General features: G+C 42.4%; 1 protein-coding gene across 4 annotated transcripts in view; it reads left to right on the forward strand.

The window, feature by feature from the left end:
• The window catches only part of LOC139233977 (unconventional myosin-Id-like), a 671,189-nt gene that overhangs the window by 174,657 nt on the left and 472,866 nt on the right, over positions 1–23,666 (forward strand). For all 4 annotated transcript variants that reach the window (XM_070864719.1, XM_070864717.1, XM_070864718.1 and 1 more), the window contains exons 8-11: positions 833–1,036; positions 7,696–7,841; positions 13,461–13,575; positions 14,924–15,094. In XM_070864719.1, coding sequence (XP_070720820.1) covers positions 833–1,036; positions 7,696–7,841; positions 13,461–13,575; positions 14,924–15,094 — 636 coding nt within the window. The remainder of the gene's footprint in view (positions 1–832; positions 1,037–7,695; positions 7,842–13,460; positions 13,576–14,923; positions 15,095–23,666) is intronic.

Genomic DNA, 23,666 nt, shown 5'->3' on the forward strand with positions numbered 1-23,666 from the left:
ATTTCAGATTTTACTTCAGACTTCCAGCTTTTGCAGTTTTTTTTATTTGAATAAACACTTCAGATTGCCGTGATTTTTTTCCTGCTTCCCCATTTTTTTCTCATTTCTCTTTGTTTAACTTTAATTTCCTGCCTAATAGAATATATTCCCTATCTGTTTCCTTCTTCTTCCCAGCTTTCACCATCTAATTTGTAACAATTTGGAGTTTCTAAAAGTTTGACACTGAGCTCGGCTTTATATCCCCACGTCCAATCCACTACCAAGATCGCTCGCTTCTACCCCCGCCACATTGCTGCACCATTGATCGCTGCGGCATCCGCCAATGATCCCAATGCCAAGTAGATGCCATTACGTTCACAACAAACCAAAGCTTTATCCAAGTTATCTTTCTGAATGGATGAGGCTAGACAAAGCGTTATTTCTGAAAGGAGACCAGATACACAATGCATTTAGACAGAGACTCTTCATATGCTGATGATCGGTGCACATCCAAAACATCAGAACCCGTCTTTTCTCTTTTCAGATACCAATGGATCTGCTGTGTATTTCCAGCATTTTCTGTTTTAATTTCAGATGGCCAGCATTTGCAGTTTTTTCTTTATTTTTTGATGAATTTAATAACCTTTTTATCAAAGTTCAATTAATTGAAATATAGTATCTGGTTTATTGCTGCATCTGTTGTCCATGTTAACAGTTCCCCATTGCTCATGATTATTAGTGCATTTTTAGGAGATATGATCCCAGAAATCTGCTTTCTGGAAGCCCTTTTACTTCACACACAGCAGCAATTACTTTATGACTTGTTGTGTATCCCATTTGTTTTTAAAATTAGGGAAATTTGAAGTTTGCAATAGATGGCGACTCTACTCTCATTGAAAACAGTAAGTTGGTGTCCGTGATTGCAGAGCTGCTCTCGACAAAAAGTGACACAGTGGAGAAGGCCTTATTATATCGCACTGTAGCTACAGGCCGTGATGTGATTGACAAACAGCACACAGATCAGGAAGCCAGCTATGGACGGGATGCATTTGCCAAGGTAATGGAATTGAAAGCAAGCCTGTCTTGCAGCAGATGTTTATTGCTCTAAGTGTTTATTGACAGCCCCATCGCCAGGAACTGTAGTCAGCCTTCACATCCCTTCATTTATTTTCTGTTCCTGTAACTGGAATTTCAATAAAATATAATGGCTGTGTGGAATGTTCATAGTGACCATTTGAACACCTACTCCTGCTACTAATAAGACGACTACTATAGCTTGTATTTATATAGCACCTCTAAATTACAAAAACGTCTCAAGATGCTTCACAGAGTTGTAATAACAAAAAGTGGACACCGAACCAAGATTATTAAACCTAGCAGCACAATTTAGATTGTACCTGAGACAAGGGCCAGATGCTCAGGCGGGGGCGGGGATTGCAAGGGGCAGATGCTAATGTATTTGTCAAGAATGGTGGTTCCAACTTGAGGTGATGAATTAATCTTCCTTTAACAATAAAGCATGTTGGCTTAATTATTTTTCCTGTAGCATATTGATAAATAAGCTTAGTGATGTATGTTCTCGCATGTATTTCATGATCGTTATGATCTCAGAACTGTATATGTTTATAGCCCAGAAAGAAGCTGGTAGCTACACTATTCTGTATATAAAAAATATTGTTAGCATTCTATGCAGATAATTATTTTTATAGTTATATCAGGAGAGGCACTTATTCCAATACTGTAATATATAATTGTAATATAAAGGGTGCATTTTAAATTTTGCAGTTAGAGATTAGATTTACAAATATACTTTCTGAGAGACTTCCTGTGATCCTTTAACAGTATGTCATGATCTAGGTGCTTCATGCTGTTTCTATTGCAATATCTGTTGCTAGGCAACAGGGAGAGGTGGCAACCAAAACACCCTTTGCAAATTGAAAACCAAAATCTAGTCCACTGTCACCAATTTACAGTCCATAACTGAAGCTCATCCCCGCTGAACAGCAATAGATGACAATGCTACATGTGTGCCCTTGATGGGAAATAGGGTAAGAGGTTGATCTTACTGAGCTTCTTCCAATTTGCTTAAAATAGAACCAGCTTCCAAGTACCTTCAGGAAATGGACTTCATTCTGAAGTAACTTTGAAATGAGTCAAAGTCCCCATTACATTTTGAAGATGTGCAGATTTGCTTTTAAGGCTGCTATTATAAACAGGGAGTAAGGAATGAGAAAATGCCTTTGGGCTGCATCTAGGCATTTGGAACAGTCTGGGATCTGAAAATTGCTTCTCTCAATGATTTATGGGCACCTTTATCACCACCAATAATGTGCAATCATTTCCAGGCATTCTTAATAGAGAAAGGTCCTAAATCACATTCAAGGGAGTCTAAATCTGAGCATTATTTTTCCAGGTATATATTTAGGGGCATGGTAATGTGCTATTTTGTAAATGTTAGACCTAATTCATTCATCTACTGTTGGTCTTTTGATCCAGGGGATAAAATGATGCATGGAATGTAGTAGTTCTTGAGGGTCATGGAAATGTAATCCATGCAAAACATTTTCTCTGGTTGAATATGCAATGCTAAATGGTTGTATTGCTAGTTGGATATGCTGGAGTCTTGGTCAATAACCTAAAGGGACAAAGGAGAAATTTCAGCGTGTTTATTCATCTGGTTAATTCATTTCTCAAGTATAAATGAATTAGGATTTGCCCATTATGGGAGAAAAATGGTGGAACACCTGAAGATGCAGACTTGATAGGTTGAATAGCTTTCTCTCGTTTCATATTTTCGTGCACTAACTATTGTGACACACTTTCATGTCCCACAAACAGGGCCACTAGAAAATCACAGCTGTATTTTTATTATGGAAACCATGAAAATTGGGGCACCCTTAAGAAATCTATTGCCCTCTTCCCCCACCAACCATTCCCCACCCATGGCGCAGTCAGACGATTGGTAGCAAATGCACTTTTTTTTGCAGCAAGCGGTCCCTGGACAGCATGGCAGACCCGACCTGCGAGGAAACACCAACGGCAGGTCGGGGCCATAAAAGGCGAGCGGCTGCTGGACAGCGTGGCGGTATACCCCTTCAGGGAGCAGCACAAGCTGGTGCAAAAGGGTGATGGCAGTGAAGTGGGCAACTGGATTTGACGTCACCATAATCCAGGTCGGTGATCGGAGCGTGGGCAGGTGTAGCAGGAGCGGCGAGTTCAGGGCAAAAGAGTGACGAGTGATCATGGAGCGACGTGATCGGGGCCCAAGAGAGGCGCGAGTTTGGGGCCCAGCTGAGGCGAGGGTCCAGGGGCAGCATGGGCCAGCCCACACTGCGATATGTATGTGCACTAGGTCCAAGCAGCAGAGCTGGTCTCCAGTCGTCTTGTTTAATCGTTCCACTGGACCAAGACCTAGCTCTGTCGAGCCCATTTGGTGGCTGGTGTGCAATGGCTACCGCACGTGAACAAAAATTCATGCACAGACATCTTCCACCTTTCAATATGCAGTTTGGGATCTGGAATATCAGGTCCTTCATTGAAACACCTGTGAGCTCATCCCTGTTTGGTGTGGAAGCAAGTCATCCTCGATACGAGGAACTGCCTAAGAAGGCGGCGGCAAATGCAATAGTGTGAAATTTGAAGAAGTACATTTTTGGCAGGAAATGGTAAGATTTTGAATAATGGAGGGACAGTGATGCAAGTCTGTAGATATCTGAAGATGGGAGTGCAGCTCGATAAGGCCATTGTAAACAGGAAACTGGATTTTATACAAAGTGTCATTCAATATAAAAGCAAAGAAGTGATGTTGAATTTGAGCAGGATATTGGTTAGGCCATAGTTGGACCACTGCAGCTGTGGGAACACATTACAGGAAGGGTATAAGAGCCATGAAATGAGTACAGTGAATATTCACTAGAGTAATAAAAGAAATGAAAGGTTATCATTATAGATAGAGGTTTTATAAAAAAAAAAGGGTCCTTTTTCACCAGAACAGAGAAAGCCAAGGGGGAATCTGATAGGTTTCAAAATCATGCACAGTTTGGAGAGGGTAAGTAGTGAAAGATTGTCTCCAATGGTTGGTGAATCTGTTACAGGTTGAAATCACTTATCCGGGACTCCCTTATCCGGGACTCACGACTCGCTTATCCAGAACCACCCCTCGTCCAGAACCATTCCCTGCCACCGGGTGGCGTATGCGCATAACTCCACCATGAACAAATTGAAGTCCTTCCTCCCTGCCGATTCTCTCAATTGCTGGCCTGACTCCGCGATCCACCGCCCTCACACCCCACACAATCTCTCTGCCTCACTCCCAGCCCCAAGCTAGCCAGCCCGGATATCCCCTTGCTCAGTACCTGTACCATCCAATTTAACGTGACCACCCCTCGTCCAGAAAAATCACTTATCCAGAACAGGCCAGGTCCTGAGGGTTCCGGATAAGGGCGGTTCAACCTGTACAAGGTAACATAGATTTGGGATTATCATTTGAAGAATTAATGGGAAAGATAGAAGGTTTTTTTTTTAAATACTGAGTTTAGAACCTGGATTTCTTTAACACAAATTAAAGCAAAGACTATTACATTATTATAAAATTGGGTACATGTAAAGGCAGTTGTGTATCATCAACATAGGCAATCCCTCGAAGCGAGGATGACTTGCTTCCACACCAAAAAGGGATGAGTTCACAGGCGTTTCAATGAAGGACCTAATATTCCAGATCCCAAACTACATCGTGAAGGGTGGAAGATGCCTGAGCTTGGATTTTTTTTAACGTGTGTTGGCTGTTGCAACACATTGTCTCCAATGGTTGGTGAATCTGTTACAGGTTGACATAGCTAGGTCGTGGTCCATTGGCAAGGATTACCCAAGACTAACTGGAGACCAGCTCTGCTGCACAGACCGAGCGCGCGCACACATATCGCAATGTGGGCTGGGCCCCAGATTCACGCCTCTCCTGGGCCCCGGTGACTTCCCTCTATGAACTCTTGCCACTCCTTCGCCTCTCCTGTTGTGCCTGCCCGCACTGCAATCAGCGACCTGGCTTCGCAGCCGTCGCTCTCCTGCAGCAGCACGCACTGCTCCCTGAAGTAGTATCACACCGCTCCCTCCAATGGCCCTGGCCTGCTGATGGTCTTGTAAGCCAGGACCGCGCTGATTTCCGGGCCGGGCTGCTGCACGCTGCTCCCTCCAATGGCTCCGGCCTGCTGATGATGGTCTTGCAGGCTGGGACCGCGCCGATTTCCAGGCCGGGCCGTCGCACACGGCTCCCTTCAATGGCCCCGACCTGCTGATGGTCTTGCAGCAGTTGTGTATGGTAGTGTAGTACTGGACTATCAAGCCTTCTCTGGTTAAAGTGAAGCATTACAAGAGTAGTTCTACAATCCTGAGCTCCCAGCAGAGATCCATACTCGCAGGCAACACACATTGTATAATTGATGCAGTCAACCCAGAAGCAGAGTTCAAATCATACAATGGATTTAATACATTTGCCAACTTTTCGGTTGACACTGGGAGGGAAATAATTATGACAAAAACTGCTGGATTGTCATTTGTCAGTGCTGCTTGTCTACCCTGCACATAACTCCAGTCTTTCAATTCCCTCTGAAGTTGTCTGCAAGCCACTCAGTTATACAAACAATTGCGATATAAAAGATGGTCAACCGCCATTACTTCAAGACAACTAGGGCAGTAAATGTGGCTTTTCCAGAGCTATTCACATCCCAAGAATGAATTAAATGGAAGGATGGAAAAGGTGGTTCCAACCACAATGCAATGGGCTAAATGGCCAGTAGACTGTGCTGTGAAAGAATCCTTTAGGGATAATGATATTTTGTTTGGTTAGCCTGATAATTAAAGTAAACGGCCAGAAGAAAGATGTCTGTCTAAACTTGAGATCGGGTTACGGTAATTCTCCCCTTGACCTCAGATGACATGAAGAGTTAGCAAAGTGGCAGATCAGTAGGTGGCCATGTGGTCGTGCTACTGAACTATATTCCTTTCCACAGTAATATTTACATGGCTATAGATTTGAAAGATATGTCTTTTCTCCGTTGTCTAGCTTGGTGGAGTTGCCCGTGCCTGGTTCTACTCTTATCTATACAATCATAGCTAGAGCAGCTCCAGCAATGGCATTTCTTTCACCACCTTCCCCCCCCCCCCCCCCCACATGTTCCCTCCAGAGACCCCCAAGGATCTATCCTTGGCACCCTTCCTCTCTCCTATCTATATGTTGCTTGGCAACATTATTCGTAAACGTGGAGTAAGCTTTCATATGCACATTGAAGACACCAAGCTCTACCATTCCATCATCTTCTCGACTTCTCCATTGCCTCTGTGTTGTCAACCTGCTCGTCCAACATCCAGTCTTGGATGAGTCACAGTTTCCTCGAGCTAAACATTGTTCAAAGCAAAGCCATCTTTGTCGGCCTCTGCCACAAACTCCGTAACCTTGCCACCAATTCCATCCCCCTCCCCGGCCACTATCTCTGTTTGAATCGGACTATTCACAACCGTTGCATCCTATTTGTCCCCGAGCTCAGCTTCTGTCCCCACGTACTCTCCATCACATCGACTGCTTACTTCCACATCTGTAACATCGCCTGCCTTTGTCCCACAATGGCTTCCTGTCCAACAACATCTCCAGTTTAAAATATCTCTTCATGATTCAGTCCCTTCACGGCCTTGCCTTTCCCTATCTCTGTAACTTATCTCTAGCACTACAACCATTCTCCCACCCAAACTCTCCATTTCTGGTACACTCACCTCTTTTGTATCTCTTTCTGTCTTCACTGCTCCATTGGTGGCTGGCATTCAGCCACCTAAGCCCCACACTTCGAAATTCTCCCCTATTTCCGTGTCCTCCGCCTTTTAAGACCATCTTTAAAACCTACCTCTTTGACCAAACTTTTGATGACCCCTCCTAATATCTGCTTCTTTGACTCTTTGTCCAATTTTTGATTACCCCTCTGTGAAAAGCTTTGGGACATTTTTCTATCTTTAAAAAGGAGCTATATAAATGCAAGTTGTTGTAGTAATATCAGCAAATAAGGCTTTGTCAACAATGTGCAAGAAGTTTTTCAGTTAAACAATTTCCTGGTGCCTGAAACCCCTGTCGGATTATACATAATAGTCAACATTGTGGGTGAAGGTGCGGTCATTGAGAACACCACCACAGGTTGGGGCTATAAATAGAGCTGGAGCGCCGGGCCCTGGAACATCGAGTGCGGAGCCCAGAAGAGCCGAGGGCCATGGGGCAGCACGGGCCAACCCACACTGCGATATGTGTGAGCACTAAGTCCGTGCAGTAGAGCAGGTCTCCAGTATTCCTGGTTCAACCCTTGCCATTGCATAAAAGCCTAGCTCTGTCAAGCCCGTGTGGTGGCTGATGTACAACGGCCACCACACGTTAAAAAAAAATCCAGGCACAGGCATCTTCCACCACTTCAATTGGAGTTCAGGACTGGAACATCTGGTCCTTCATTGAAACATCTGTGAATTCTCGTAAAAGCAAGTCATCCTCATTCGAGGGACCGCCTGTGAATGAATGAATTTCTATGATTTATTGTGTGTTGATGCAGTGAAACCATTGACTTTGGTTATTCTAATTTGCCCTAAATACATCATCCAGGCTAAGTCAACAAGAATGCTGACACTTAACAAATAGTTACTAATATTGACCATCTGTTCAACCAATCTTTGTTTGCTTTCACATTGCAGGCAATATATGATCGCCTTTTCTGTTGGATTGTCAACCGAATCAACGATATTATTGAAGTTAAGAATTATGATGCCAGAATCCATGGGAAAAACACGGTTATTGGTGTCCTGGACATCTATGGCTTTGAGATCTTTGACAACAACAGGTATGCATTTAAAGGACCAGAAAGTTGGGTTGTTATTATGGCCTCTGTGAACTTGGACCAGGGATGGGCAAATTAGGCAAGCTTCCTGCTTATTACAGGTACTATAGCAACCGTGCTGGTGAGCGTGCATGTGTGTGGGTATCACAAGGGAACCGCTTTGGGCTTGGCTATGATGCCCATTGACACTCTGGGCTAACACATGAAGAATGGCTACTTTCTTGATGTATGTTAATGACTTGGATGTGAGTGTACCAGCACAATTTCAAAATTTGCAGATGAGACAAAACTTGGAAGTATAGTGAACAGTGAGGAAGAGAATGAAAGACTTCAGGAAGACATAGACAGACTGGTGAAATGGGCGGACATGTGGCAGATGAAATTTAACGCAGAGAAGTGTGTAGTGTCATTTTGGAAGAAAGAATGAGGAGAGGACATATAAACTAAATGGTACAATCCTAAAGGGGGGTGTACAAACAGAGACCTGGGGGTATGTGTGCATAAATTATTTAAGGTGGCAGAGCAGGTTGAGAAAGCAGTTAAAAAGGCTTCTGGGATCCTGGGCTTCATAAATACATGTATAGAGTATAAAAGTGTGGAAATTATGATGAACCTGTATAAAACACTGGTTCGGCCCCAACTTGAGTATTGGGTCCAATTCTGGGTACCACACTTTAGGAAGGATGTGAAGGCCTTATAGAAGGTGCAGAAAAGATTTACGAGAATGATTCCACAAATGAGGGACTTCAGTTACGTTGATAGCCTGGAGAAGATGGTTGTTCTCCTTGGAGCGGAGAAGATGGTTGTTCTCCTTGGAGCGGAGAAGATTACGAGGAAATTTGATCGAGGTGTTCAGGATCATGAGGGGTCTGGACAGAGTAGATAGAGAAACTGTTCCCATTGGCAGAAGGGCCTTTAACCTGAGGACACAAATTTAAGGTGATTGGGAAAAGAACCAAAGGAGACGTAAGAAAAAACTTATTTTTCGCAGCAAGTGATTAAGATCTGGAATGCACTGCTGGAAAGGGTGGTGGAGGCAGACTCCATTTTATCTTTCAAAAAGGCGTTGGATAAGTATCTGAAGGGAAAGAATTTGTAGGGCTACGGGGAAAGGCCAGGGGAGTGGGACTAGCTGAGAGTCGGCATGGGCTCGACGGGCCAAATGGCCGCCTTCCGTGCTGCAACCATTCTATGATTGTACTGGAGTGCCCCAAGTGCCCATGAAACTGTATGTCACCTGAGAACTGGCAACTGGAAAAAAAATTATGCCACAGCTATATAGGAAGGTTTCTGGCAGTACTGCAACAGTAGTAAACTTATAGGGGTCTATATATGAACAATGTATTATCTTTTGTTCTGTATGGACTTGCATTTGAATCCAGCTTAGATAGAACTGATAAAATTCTCCCATCTATGGTTAAAGTGAAGCAATACAAGGGGCAGTTTCAAAATCCTGAGGCCCCAATGGCAATCCATACTTGCAGGCAGCACGAATTGTAGAATCAGCCATAGTGTTATAGCCTGTCTCCAGCTAGCACTGCATGTCAGTACAGGATCGTGAGAAAGCAAATAAAATAAGACATTAAACAAGCAAGCATTAACAGGAACAGATTGGCATTTTACAATCATCACAGTCCCAGCTGGCTCTGACCCATGTAATAGATTCACTGCATTAAAACGATGTGTCTCCATAGTTGGGTCAACATGTCTGTGCCATTATCTGCCAAAGGCTTTAATTGTGGTGCAAAATGCAGTAGATCATTTACAACTGCTGGTGCTCACAATCATTATGGAAAATATTTGTGGCCTAAAATATTCCTGCAACGTGCCAAATGTTCCTTGGGTTCGAGTAGTGTATCCATGAGCCCTAGCTGCATTATTCATCAACACAAGATAGAGAAACACAGCAAGCCAAAGAAGTCCAGCCACGCCCCGTCGGGCATCAATGAACACCAATCAGTGCGAAGGAAACGCTGACATTGCATGGTGAGATGATGAATTCAGGCAACACTGAAGACAATCCAGCATTGGAGTTGCCAAGATGATATTGACCTGCACTGAAAGATTGTTGGTACCAAATGATACCTTTCTCAAACAATAAGGCCCGATAACTTCCCTTAGCCCTGAGTGTTTTTCGGACCGAATGGGACCAGCATCTGTAAGGGAATTGGGCAAGTGGATTCTGGACCCATCCACTTGCCACATTCATCAGGCAATGTAATGTTTCCAGACTATGCTGCAAAGCAAGCTGATTATAGCTCTGATCAGGTATCCTGACTGGACCAACATTATCAAGTGGGGTAGGGGGAGCACCTTCCCACATCCCTTCAAGATATGATCCTGCTGTTCTCTGTTTTCTGGGTCTCTTTGTTCAGCATTTAGGCAGGATAAACAGCACAGCATTTAGGCAGGATAAACAAGCCTTCAGTTGTCTTACAGTTTTCGTTCCCAAGTGGAAGATCCATCCGGAGATGATTCAGGACTTTTTCAAAAGCGGGTCCAGAAGTAGAACTTGTTTGCTGTTCCAGACAGCAATCAGAACTTGCATTTCTGCTCTAGAACTGAGATCGTCGGTGTACAGGCTGGACAAATCTCTTTTTCATAGATATGAAGGTTTCTATATCCATTTCCCCCAATCCCCCTGAATGCACAGGACCTCAAAGTGTACAAGTACAAACAGTGAATATTATATCAGCGACCGGACCAGGAAACATTTTGCTGGCTGCTTGCTATTGAAAGACCAGTGAGAAACCATCAGCAGCAGGTCAGGGCCTTAAAAGGAGCGGCATGGCGGCAGCATGCCACTACAAGGTACAATGTGAGCCGGTCCGGGAGTAGCTCTGTCAAACCCATGTAGTGGCTGATGTGCAATGCCCACCGCACGTTTTTTAAATCCACGCATAGGCATCTTCCACCCTTCAACATGTAGTTCGGGCCCTGAATTTTAGGTCCTTCATTGAAACACCTGCGAACTCATCCCTTTTTGGCATGGAAGCAAGTCATCCTCGATACGAGGGATCGCCTAAGAAGAAGATTGAAAGACGGCAACTGTTAAATCAGGGACCCCTGGCCTCAATGATAACTTGATTAGTTCCCATATGGTATCCACCAATATAGCTTGTAACACAAAATGGAAAGGATTTACGCAGTGGTATTTTACGAAGTTGGTTAGTTGTACTTCATGATGTGTCTCGTATTCTGGAGCATTGACAACATCTCTGGCACATATTTAAAGCCCAGTTCTATTTGGCTATATTTTGCAATTATTTTGGAAATTCATGACCCCTTTGGATTACGATGCATTTATTAATAGTTATTTGGAAATAGTGCTTTTTAGGCCAATTTAATTAGATCATAAGTTAATGTACCCATTGTTCAGAGGATGAGACTGGGGAATTAATAATTGGGAACATGGAAAAGGCAGAGACTTTGAATAAATATTTTGTATCGGTCTTCACAGTAGAAGACAACTAAAAACATCCCAGTAATGGGTAATCAAGGGGCTGTAGGGAGGGAGGAACTTAAAACAATCACTGTCACTAAAGAAAATGTAGTCAGTAAAATAATGGGATTAAAGGTGGACAAGTCCGCTGGACCTGATGGTTTGCATGTTAGGGCCTTAAAGAAGTGGCTGCAGAGATAGTGGATCCATTGGTTACCAAAATTCCCCAGATTCTGGAGATGGACAGATTTTTGAACGGCAAGGGAGTGAAGGGTTATGGGGAGCCCAAGATCAGTTCAACCATGATCTTATTAAATGGCAGAGCAAGCTCGAGGGGCCACATGGCCCACTCCTCCTATTTCTTATGTTATGTTCTTTGAACATTTGACTTTAAGTTTCTTCCATGTAATACTGCTGTCATGAGGATCATTTTTGGTTCCAAGTTAGGGAACTATAAGCTCTCTCAAATCAGCCGCATTTGTTTTGACATTCTGGCAGGGTAGCTTAGAGGAGAACTGGGATTTACCTAAGGCTAGTTTAATTGGATAAATCAATTGTCCCACTGTGTCATTTCATAAGTTCCACAGTGTAGATCAGTGGTGGGCAAAATACTGCCCGTGGGACAGAAATAGAACATGCGCTCGAGCTGCACATTCGTCTATTCAATTTCACTTCTCATGGGTCAGAGACAGACCTGAACTGCAGCCAAGAAAAAACATAGTCATACTTCATTCAAATTAATCATTCGCAAAAGCGATTATCCCTGGCCCGATTTTTAAAAGGATCCTTTCCGTAATTCTAGTCCCGAATGGCAGACGTCCGTATCCAGGTTGCACTGCGTACTCGAATATGCCCTATACATCTCCACAAATCTTTTGCCGAAGAAAGTGACCGGCGTTGCTTCATTCTTCTTCCAATATCCAGAGTAAGATGGCAGGGGAGTTCTCATCTGGCATCACTTGGGTCGGCATTAGTAATGTTTGCAGAGGGACATAAAGATGATTGAGGTGGGGAATTGATGCTGACATAGGCTCTAGCGATGGTAGAGTTCTATTTCACAGCATTGATTTACAGAGACCTGAAGATACCACAACATTTCAACTTTTAGCTTTGATTCATGTCTAAGCAGTATTGAATACATAATTGTGTATGTAAGATAGCATCTGACTACTATTTGAATTTATGTTTATGCAATGTTTGTTTATGCAATGTTCCCTCCAATTTTTTTCGCGTGCGGTCCCGTTAAATTTGCTGTACAGACGGCCACTATACAGCTGTGTGAGCTCTGTATCTCTTCCAGCAGCAGAAGCTGGGGATTGGCCTGCGAAGGGCCACTCGATTGGTGGAACTTTGGTGTGCGGCCCTCAACAGCTCACCAAAAGTTAAGTGGCCTTCCAGCCTAAATAATTGCCCACCCCTGGTGTAGATGCACACTGTCCTAAGTTATTATGGAGATAAATGTCTGTGGGAGTTCTCCCGATTGGCAGAAGATCGATGGCAACCCCGTCTAATATTATTTACGCCATTTCTTTGGGGTTTCTGCAGGTCTTCTGCCCAAGTTACAGCAGTCGATCATGAGATCCCTCAGATAGATTCATTCCCTATTTCTCTTGTGCAAGGCAATTTAGGAAAGGTCAACTGATATTTGTTTACTCTGGTGCAAAGGCAAAGCAGTAACCAAGTGGTAAATAGCCAAATGAATGGCCATCCTATAAGTGTAATCCCTAGTCCATGCTGATTGCCGCTGATGAGATGATGGGTGTAGTAGAATTGGACTCCACGAACTTGGGCTTGTTATTTTTGTCTTGTGTTCTTGGTTGCCATCTAGTGGTTTCTGCTGGAAAGTGCAAGGTTGTGGATGTTGGGTGAGGACAGGATCAGGTTCAATTGAGATGGCTCGTCCCTTCATGTTTGAATAGCCTGCTAATATCCAGTGTCCGGGCCTTTCATGAAATGGGTACATGGGTGATGATGAGTGCCTGTGGAGCTGTATCCTGACAAGTCGCTGCTTTCGGAACAGGAGAAAATTAATTGGTGGGTCCGGATTAGTCACACAGGAAAAACTGCATTCTTTCCTCTTCATTTGTTATAAATTACCAGGACCAAATGTAATTGATAAAAGCAACAAAATAGTCAAGCCTGAGCATTACTGATGGTAACTGTATTTTTATATATCTAAGTTTGGAACAGTTTTGCATTAACTATTGCAATGAGAAACTGCAGCAGCTCTTCATCCAGCTGGTCCTAAAGCAGGAACAGGAGGAGTACCAGCGTGAAGGCATCCCTTGGAGACACGTAAGGAACAGAGCAGTTTTATTTCCATACATACGTATCTGATTGTAATGAGGTGCTGGGGCAATGGGAGGCTCTTGCTTGTAACTTAATGCTTGTGCTCCCTGTGTGAGTCTTATATATGCCAAAGTCCTACCAAGAGTATTGCAATTATACACTTCAGACAGACACTTTCTGCTTCATCAATGCTTTGCACTTGTGAATCGTACTTGGACAATCCACAGTCAGAATATTTTTTCCATACTGCCCTTGTCAATTGGGGAGTGAATTAAGACTGAAGTAATCAGACTTTAGACTTAACAATCCCCAGTAAAGTGATTGTCACCCCCTTTCACTCAAGTGTGACCCTGCAACTAAATGTGAACTCTGGTCTCAAGAGAGAAACATATCGTTCTAGCATAGTGACAGTACAATGCAGTCAGACTTCTGTTACAACTGATAGTCCCAGTACAGAAGTGATGTTTTTATTCAGTTTCATTAACAGAGCAATAGACAAATGTTAAACAAATGCCTGATGTAGCAACATACTTCGATAACTGCTAAGTCCCTGTTCAAAATGATCTATTTTATTTTTGTATGGTGCACTGGCTGATGAGTCAAATAGATGTGAGGAGCATAGTTGAGACTTAACCCCAAATCATTGGAGGTGTCAATTGATACTAGCATCAGCAATACAAATTTATGAATAAAACTGAGGCACTATATTTTGGATATTTAAAATTTCCGTAAGGTATGCATTGAGATTCTAAAGAGCTCCTGTTGTGTATAAATTGAATGGAAACAATTATGATAAAGAAATAAGAAAGACTTGCATTTATATAGTGCCTTTCACAACTTCAAGATGTCCCAAAGCACCTTTGCAGCCTATGAAGTACTTTTTGAACAATAGGCTCTGTTGTGATATAGGAAACACAGCAGTAAGCTTGCACACAGCAAGTTTCCACAAACAGCAATGAGATAAATGATCAGATAATCTGTTTGTGATTAGATTGAGGGAAAAATTGACAGGGACACCCTTGCTCTTTTTCCGGACCATTTGAACCATTAGCCTGATGCAAAAAGCAAATGGATTAAATCCTCCAGCTCCCACCCCTCCGCAGCCCTTGCACTGTTTTACAACCGGCAGATTATAATTCAACAGCTAAAAATACTGAGAGTTTTCTTATGTGTATCTAAACAATAACTACTTTGCACAATAAAAACAGGCCCTTACCCCCATCTTATTCCCCACTTTAAATTACGTGTACACAGTGATAATTTTGATTGCTGTTTAATGGATTGTAAATATAATTGACCAAACTCTGAAGGTTTGAAGTGAAAATGACTGTCCCTTTATTTGGCCTCTCTGCAGATCGACTACTTTAACAATCAGATCATCGTGGATTTGGTGGAACAGCAACACAAGGGGATCATTTCAATTCTTGACGATGCCTGTGTAAATGTGGGGAAGGTCACAGATAAGATGTTCCTGGAAGCCCTGAACACCAAACTGCAGAAACATGCACACTACACCAGCCGGAAGGTAATTGTTCTTTGATGAGAAAAAAAAAAATAGAAGGTTAATGAAGGTAGTGCTGTTAGTGTTGTGTATATGGACTTTCAAAAGGCATTTGATAAAGTGCCACATAATCGACTTGTTAACAGAAATTTAAGCCTATGGTATTAAAGTGACAGTGGCAGCGTGGATACGAAATTGGCTAAGGGACAGAATGCAGAGAGTAGTGGTGAACAGTTGTTTTTTGAACTGGAGAAAGGTATACAGTAGTGTTCCCCAGGGGTCGGTATGAAGACCACTGCTCTTATTGATATATTAATGACCTGGACTTGGGTATACAGGGCAAAGCTTGGAGATGGCACAGAAGTTGGAAATGTAGTAAACAGTGAGGAGAATAGTAGCAGATTTCAGGAGATGATACAGACTGGTGAAATGGGCAGAAGTGGCAGATGAAATTTAACGCAGAGACATATAAAGTGATGTATTTTGAGAGAAAGCATGAGGAGAAGCAATGTAAACTAAATGATACAATTTTAAAGGGGGTGTCGGAACAGAGATCTGTGCGTTCACATCAACAAATCTTTGAAGGTGGCAGAGCAAGTTGATTATGCTTTTGTTTTTAAACAAAAGACTCTAGGATCCTTAGCTTTATAAATAGAGGCATCGAGTATAAAAGCAAGGAAGTTATGCTAAACCTTTATAATTCAATGGTTAGACCTCAGCTGATTTCTGAACATCGCACTTTAGGAAGGATTGGGGTGCAGAGTAGATTTAGTAGAATGACACCAGGGATGAACGACTTCAGTTTGTGGCGAAGCTGGCATTGTTCCCCTTCGAGCAGAGAAGGTTAAAGTGAGATTTTACATTTTATTTTTACATTTGAAGGGCTAAACTAGTTGTTAGTGATTCACCCATTGATGCTTGTGATTTGTGGGCATTTCATACTTATGCAGCACAATTTCTGTCTATGCTTGATTAAGTATTGCGAGATGCAGTGTGTTTGCTATGCCCTGAATTGCGCTATTGTACTGTTTGTAGTTGCTATGCTGTAAAGATGATAACTTTGATGAGTTTGCTTGATTTGCTACTCTCACCGGGAGGCCGACTCCCGCTGATGGCATCTAAACCCGCAAAAGACAGTCACTTCAACATTCTACCTCTACACCCATCAAGCCAACCGAGCTCTTAAAGTCTCCTTTTGAGGCGCAGTGGTAAACCATGTCAAAAACCGCTCCTTGATTGTACCCAGTCATATAGACAGCATCTCCTTGGGAATAAACTAAAGTGTAGGGTCAACCAATCCATTTTAGACCTAAAAAAGATAGAACAGAATACTTTCATAATGGTGAAAAGCTAAAAACAATGGTGACCCAAAGACACGGGAAGGGGGGAGAAAGGGCACGGGGGGAAGAAGGGGGAGGGGGGGGGTGAAGAGAAGGAAAAAGGGGAGGGGGAGAGAAAGAGTCCATATACATAGATCATTAAAATGTCATGGCCAGGTACAGAAAATAATCAAAAAGGCTAATGAATGCTGGCCATTATATCTAGAGGACTATAATACAAGGGGGTAGAAGTTATGCTGCAGTTATACAATGCCCTGGTTAGACCACACCTGGAGTACTGAGAGCAGATTTGGGCACCACACCTTAGGACGGATATATTGGCCTTGAAGGGAGTGCAGCGTAAATTTACCAGAATGATATCTGGACTCCAAGGGTTAAATTACTAGGAGAGATTATACAAACTAGGGTTGTATTCCCTGGAATTTAGAAGGTTAAGGGGTGATTTGATCAAAGTTTTCAAGATATTAAGGGGAACTCTTTCTGCTGGTTGGGCATAGACTTAAAAAAAATTAGAGCATAACCTTTAAGAACCAAAGTTAGGAAACACTTCTACATGCAAAGGGTGATAGATGTTTGGAGCTCTCTTCCTCAAACGGCAGTTGATGCTCGATCAATTGTTAATTTTAAATCTGAGCTAAATAGTTGTTAACCAAACTTATTGAGGGATATAGGGCAAAGGCGGGTATATGGAGTTGGGTCACAGATCATGATCACATTGAATAGTGGAACAGGCTCGAGGGGCTGAATGGCCTACTCCTCTATGTTCTTATAACCTGATCCAGAAGCTCGCTGGTTCCACATGGGGAGCAGACGCTCACCCTCCGTACGGCAGCACGCGTCCTGCTGAACTCTACAGCAGAGTACTGCTCTGCAGCATGTCTATCACGTTATCGCCATTGCACTTTTATGGACACCAACATCTTGGCTGCTCGTGCTTGCAAACATTGCACCACCACACCTACACCGTGAATATGCAGTCTCCAGAGAATACAACTGCTACACCAGCAAAGATAAGCCGCTCCAGGCCGACTTGACCAACCCGTTTCAAATCCAGAAGGCCATTTTAGACAGTCACTGAATCCCTTCAGCGATCTCCCCTCAGACTTGATGACGGATGATGGAATGCTTGGAAGAACAGCGACATACGAAATGAATTCCTTATAGAGGACTCCACAGTACAACCTTAAAGATCAAACATTCCTTGCAAACAGTGGGCAACTATCAACCACCTCGAAGCCAGTCATGGTAGATGGAAGATTAAAGATCATAGCATCATAGAAATTTACAGCACGGAAGGAGGCCATTTCGGCCCATCGTGTCCGCGCCGGCTGACCAAGAGCTGTCCAGCCTAATCCCACTTTCCAGCTCTTGGTCCTGTAGGTTACGGCACTTCAAGAGCATATCAAGTATTTTTTAAATGTGGTGAGAGTTTCTGCCTCTACCACTCTTTCAGACAGTGAGTTCCAGACCCCCACCACCCTCTAGGTGAAGAAATTTCCCCTTGTATTTCCTCTAAACCTCCCCCATTATTTTATATCTATGCCTCCTGGTTGTTGACCCCTCTACCAAGGGAAACAGATTCTTCCTATCCACTCTATCCAGACCCCTCATAATTTTATACATCCCAATAAGGTCTCCCCTCAGCCTCCTCTGTTCCAAAGAAAATAGACCCAGCATCTCCAATCTTTTCTCATAGTCAAAATTCTCCAGTCCAAGCAACATTCTTATAAATCTCCTTTGCACCCTTTCCAGTGCAATCACATCATGCAACTGTGGAACTCCTAATTAGACCCTGGAGCACATCATCCAACACTGCCCTCAGAGGAACTTCGCAGGCAGCCTATAAGATATCCACACTGTTAAACCAGAAACTTTGGCTTGGATATTGATATTTAATTTGTTTTTTATTACTACAATGTGAAAGAAGGCGGCTACTTTGATGAATCAAACACCATTAAACTGGTCTCAAATAATGTTCAGAGTAAATGTGACCGTGATATTTCCAAAGATAGTAGTGTATGAAGTAGCACACAGAAAAAGTTAGACAAAATATGATCAGTGTTATGATGGCATACATAAGCCATTTTGTGATATCTCTACATTCGAGCCCTTTAGCTGAAGATCATTTCTAGACTTGTCTTCCTCTTTAAATTCAAGCCCAGAGGTATAATAAGATTGAGTGCCACATTCGGGCATTAAGGCAGTCTATTGCCTCTCTTGCTACAGAAGTGACCTGAGGGTGGAATGCCTTCTGACCTTGAAGAGTCTGTAGATGAGATTATTACTGCTGCATCCCTTTAGTGCAATCAGTGTACACTGTGTGCTCAATACACTGGATGTGATAACTCTTGTTCCCCACCTTTCTCCTGTATTCTTAACACAAAATAAGAAGGAATTAATCCAACAGTGTCATAATGCAGATCTAATTTGATTGAACTAACGCAAAATTAAAATGTGCTTTTAGTTTGGGCTAGTCATTTGAATATGCAATGATTTTCTTTGTGACTTCTGAGCAAAGTGAATGCTTATTGTCAGAAATGAGATGCGGATAGAGCTGATTAGTTAATATCCTGCAGCATTAATCACGTGACAATGATCTGTGTAGATCTACATTGTAGTGTACCCGAGTGTGTGTGTGTGTTGTCTTTCCTCCTTCGTATAATGTTATGATATTTTAATGAAGAAAAATGGGTTAAGACCATTGCAAAGGCCTATTTACTTTGAAAGACGATACTGCATATCTAGAAAAACAAGAGGAGTTATTGCTACAGTTAACTGTATTTCATAACATTGTACTATTAGAACAAACTTAATAGTCTTAAAAATGCACAGATTATTTTACTTCATTTTCCATAATAGTAAAAAAGAAACCTAGCAAAAATAGAACCTGTTCTCCCAACTTGGAAGAAACTTGCGGAGTTGGCTGTTCATGGATTCTGTTATTGCCTTGGATTGAAGTTGTGGAGTTCTGCAAACAATTAAAATGGTGTACATGTGGGTGTAGGTAGAGGGCCTATTTAACAGCTACTTTTCTACCACTGAGGATTCCAGTAATTTCTCATTTCCCTCTCTCTATAAAGATGCATGATGTACCCATACACAAATTTATCTGTGCACATGAACAGGCACTTTAAATGAATATTTTGTACTACTTATGCAAATCATATTTTATTTTATTTTGTTTTATTTGTACAGTTTATTCACCAGTGGACATTGGTACAACTTCACAATATTCCATCCTGTCTCCAGAGTTATCGGTGTTCCAGAACCAATTTATTTTTAGTGATTGATCATAGGAATTGTAAAAAAAAGACATTCCTATGACTTGATGGTACGGCAAATATAAATATATTTAGATCCGGTCGCGATGAATTAAAAGCTGGATTGCGACTTTGCTATCGCTGATTTGCGATGGTCCATGTGCTGGCAATGAATTTATTTGCATTGTAATATTTGGAAAGTCAAAGATAAGTGACGAGCTTGCAAAAGCTGCAGTTGTGTGACTTGTACTGTTCCTGGTCAAAACTTCTAACGACAGTCTTTAACAAGAGGTTCACGCTATGAAACAACCTATGAAAGGTTAAAGCTGCTTTGAGTAAACACATAGGGGGCGACATTAAAGTAGCTGCTGTGTTTATCAGAGAACATATTTAAAATCTTAATCGAGCGATAAAACAAACTGGAATGTCTATATGTTGCATCGCTGTCTGGTCAAATGCACTTTGCCACCATCAAGCATGATATTGAAAATAATCTCCTTCCAAAACAGGATGATCCTAGAGTAACGTACCCAGACTTCCCAACTGGTTCAGCAGTTCACCTGGGGACTGGGAGAAATTTAGAACTCAGCAGAGGAGGACAAAGGGTTTGATTAGGGCAGGGAAAATGGAGTACGAGAAGAAGCTTGCAGGGAACATTAAGGCGGATTGCAAAAGTTTCTATAGGTATGTAAAGAGAAAAAGGTTAGTAAAGACAAACGTCGGTCCCCTGCAGTCAGAATCAGGGGAAGTCATAACGGGGAACAAAGAAATGGCAGACCAATTGAACAAGTACTTTGGTTCGGTATTCACTAAGGAGGATACAAACAACCTTCCGGATATAAAAGGGGTCAGAGAGTCTAGGAAGGAGGGGGAACTGAGGGAAATCTTTATTAGTCGGGAAATTGTGTTGGGGTAATTGATGGGATTGAAGGCCGATAAATCCCCAGGGCTTGATGGACTGCATCCCAGAGTACTTAAGGAGGTGGCCTTGGAAATAGCGGATGCATTGACAGTCATTTTCCAACATTCCATTGACTCTGGATCAGTTCCTATGGAGTGGAGGGTAGCCAATGTAACCCCACTTTTTAAAAAAGGAGGAAGAGAGAAAACAGGGAATTATAGACCGGTCAGCCTGACCTCAGTAGTGGGTAAAATGATGGAATCAATTATTAAGGATGTCATAGCAGTGCATCTGGAAAATGGTGACATGATAGGTCCAAGTCAGCATGGTTTTGTGAAGGGGAAATCATGCTTGACAAATCTTCTGGAATTTTTTGAGGATGTTTCCAGTAAAGTGGACAAAGGAGAACCAGTTGATGTGGTATATTTGGACTTTCAGAAAGCTTTCGACAAGGTCCCACACAAGAGATTAATGTGCAAAGTTAAAGCACATGGGATTGGGGGTAGTGTGCTGACGTGGATTGAGAACTGGTTGTCAGACAGGAAGCAAAGAGTAGGAGTAAACGGGTACTTTTCAGAATGGCAGGCAGTGACTAGTGGGGTGCCGCAAGGTTCTGTGCTGGGGCCCCAGCTGTTTACATTGTACATTAATGAGTTAGACGAGGGGATTAAATGCAATATCTCCAAATTTGCGGATGACACTAAGTTGGGTGGCAGTGTGAGCTGCGAAGAGGATGCTATGAGGCTGCAGAGTGACTTGGATAGGTTAGGTGAGTGGGCAAATGCATGGCAGATGAAGTATAATGTGGATAAATGTGAGGTTATCCACTTTGGTGGTAAAAACAGAGAGACAGACTATTATCTGAATGGTGACAGATTAGGAAAAGGGAAGGTGCAGCGAGACCTGGGTGTCATGGTACATCAGTCATTGAAGGTTAGCATGCAGGTACAGCAGGCGGTGAAGAAAGCAAATGGCATGTTGGCCTTCATAGCGAGGGGATTTGAGTACAGGGGCAGGGAGGTGTTGCTACAGTTGTACAGGGCCTTGGTGAGGCCACACCTGGAGTATTGTGTACAGTTTTGGTCTCCTAACTTGAGGAAGGACATTCTTGCTATTGAGGGAGTGCAGCGAAGATTCACCAGACTGATTCCCGGGATGGCGGGACTGACCTATCAAGAAAGACTGGATCAACTGGGCTTATATTCACTGGAGTTCAGAAGAATGAGAGGGGACCTCATGGAAACGTTTAAAATTCTGACGGGTTTAGACAGGTTAGATGCAGGAAGAATGTTCCCAATGTTGGGGAAGTCCAGAACCAGGGGTCACAGTCTGAGGATAAGGGGTAAGCCATTTAGGACCGAGATGAGGAGAAACTTCTTCACCCAGAGAGTGGTGAACCTGTGGAATTCTCTACCACAGAAAGTAGTTGAGGCCAATTCACTAAATATATTCAAAAGGGAGTTAGATGAAGTCCTTACTACTCGGGGGATCAAGGGTTATGGCGAGAAAGCAGGAAGGGGGTACTGAAGTTTCATGTTCAGCCATGAACTCATTGAATGGCGGTGCAGGCTAGAAGGGCTGAATGGCCTGCTCCTGCACCTATTTTCTATGTTTCTATGAATCACCCTTCAAGAAGATCAACGGATAATGCCTTTTGGGAGCGTGTATGGGACTTTTAATTGACTAAAAGGTTCGGGAATTGTTCAGTGTCTGATGCGGACGCAGGTGGAGATAATTAGCTCGTTTTGAAATTCAGCTGGTGCTGTTTTTTGGAAATTAAAATAATAATACAAATATGAAGAAAGACGCACTCGTTGGTCCCTCATCTCTAACTTTTTATCTCTCTCTTTCTGACCCCCACTGTGTGTCTCTCCCTCTCCCTTTCCCCTCTCTCTCACTTCCCCTCTGAGCTCAGTCTCTCGGTTTCACATTCTGACGATTATAGAATCCAAAACAAAGGCCTCACTCTGCAATCAGAACATTGCCATTTCTCTCTCTCTCTCTCAAACTCTGTTATTTAAAAAAAAAAGAATTTTACCCCATTAAAGCTTCAGAAAATTGCCTTCTAGCCTTTCAAATATTTTTGATTTTGTTTTTCAGAAAGAAATGCTTAGAGGCTAGAGAAAACAAAATTACTTGGTTTAGTTGCCTGGTCCTGATACATCCTAGGAAATTAGATACCTGTATATAGCACATACTCGCTAAAAGCCTCACTGTTCTGGGCAAAAATATCAACTCCAATCCCATGCTTTTGGAAAGGGTTTTGGCCTTCAAGTATAAACTTTAATGAAGGCATTAAAAGACAAGACAGTGGATAAATTTAATCATGTTATTGTAAAATTTATAACTCTTTTTATTTTGGGCATTAGAAATTTGAGTTACTGAGTAAAAAATGTATGGATTTTAAAAAAACGCCTTTTGAGAGAAGTGTGGGAACCAAGTGGCTTGATGGCACGATCAGTGTGATGAATTTACATTGACGTTTGGCAATGTAAATGTGGCACAGGGATTTATTGTGGGAAAAGTTGACAAATGAGAGAAAAACGTAACAGGAAGTCAAATGGAGTAGTGAGGAAATGTGAGCGGTGGTGAGATTTTCAATGTAAATATATAAATGGTTTATCTGTAAACAATCTAAGAATCAGCAACTAATGTGACATCAATTAATAAAAGCTTAAAGTATTTCAGATAACACCTCTGAAAATGAGCCATGACTTAAAAGCTCCATACGAATGCATCACAGTGACTAAAAGGTCTAGCAACCACAACCTTTTCGAACTGTAGTGTTTTTAGATAACTTGTATCCATTGAGCCGACTTGAAGTATCTCCTGAACTCTGATGACGTAATGTTTAGTATTCATCGATACCTGTAGAACTTTCGGAGTGTTTGACAGAAAGTGGAAGTGACTGATGTCATTTCCAGTTGCTCACTGCTGATGGTATAACTGATATTGTGTCATGGGAATTGCAGGTTGCACATTCTGAGTCAGTGTCTGCCGAAATACGGTTAGCTCATTGTGCAACAGAAATATTGTTCAGGAAGTAGAGAACGACCTGAAATGATTATTCCAGTTTCTTAAAAATTGAAGTGATT

Source organism: Pristiophorus japonicus, chromosome 21, assembly GCF_044704955.1.
Source record: "Pristiophorus japonicus isolate sPriJap1 chromosome 21, sPriJap1.hap1, whole genome shotgun sequence".
Classification (NCBI taxonomy): Eukaryota; Metazoa; Chordata; class Chondrichthyes; family Pristiophoridae; genus Pristiophorus; species Pristiophorus japonicus.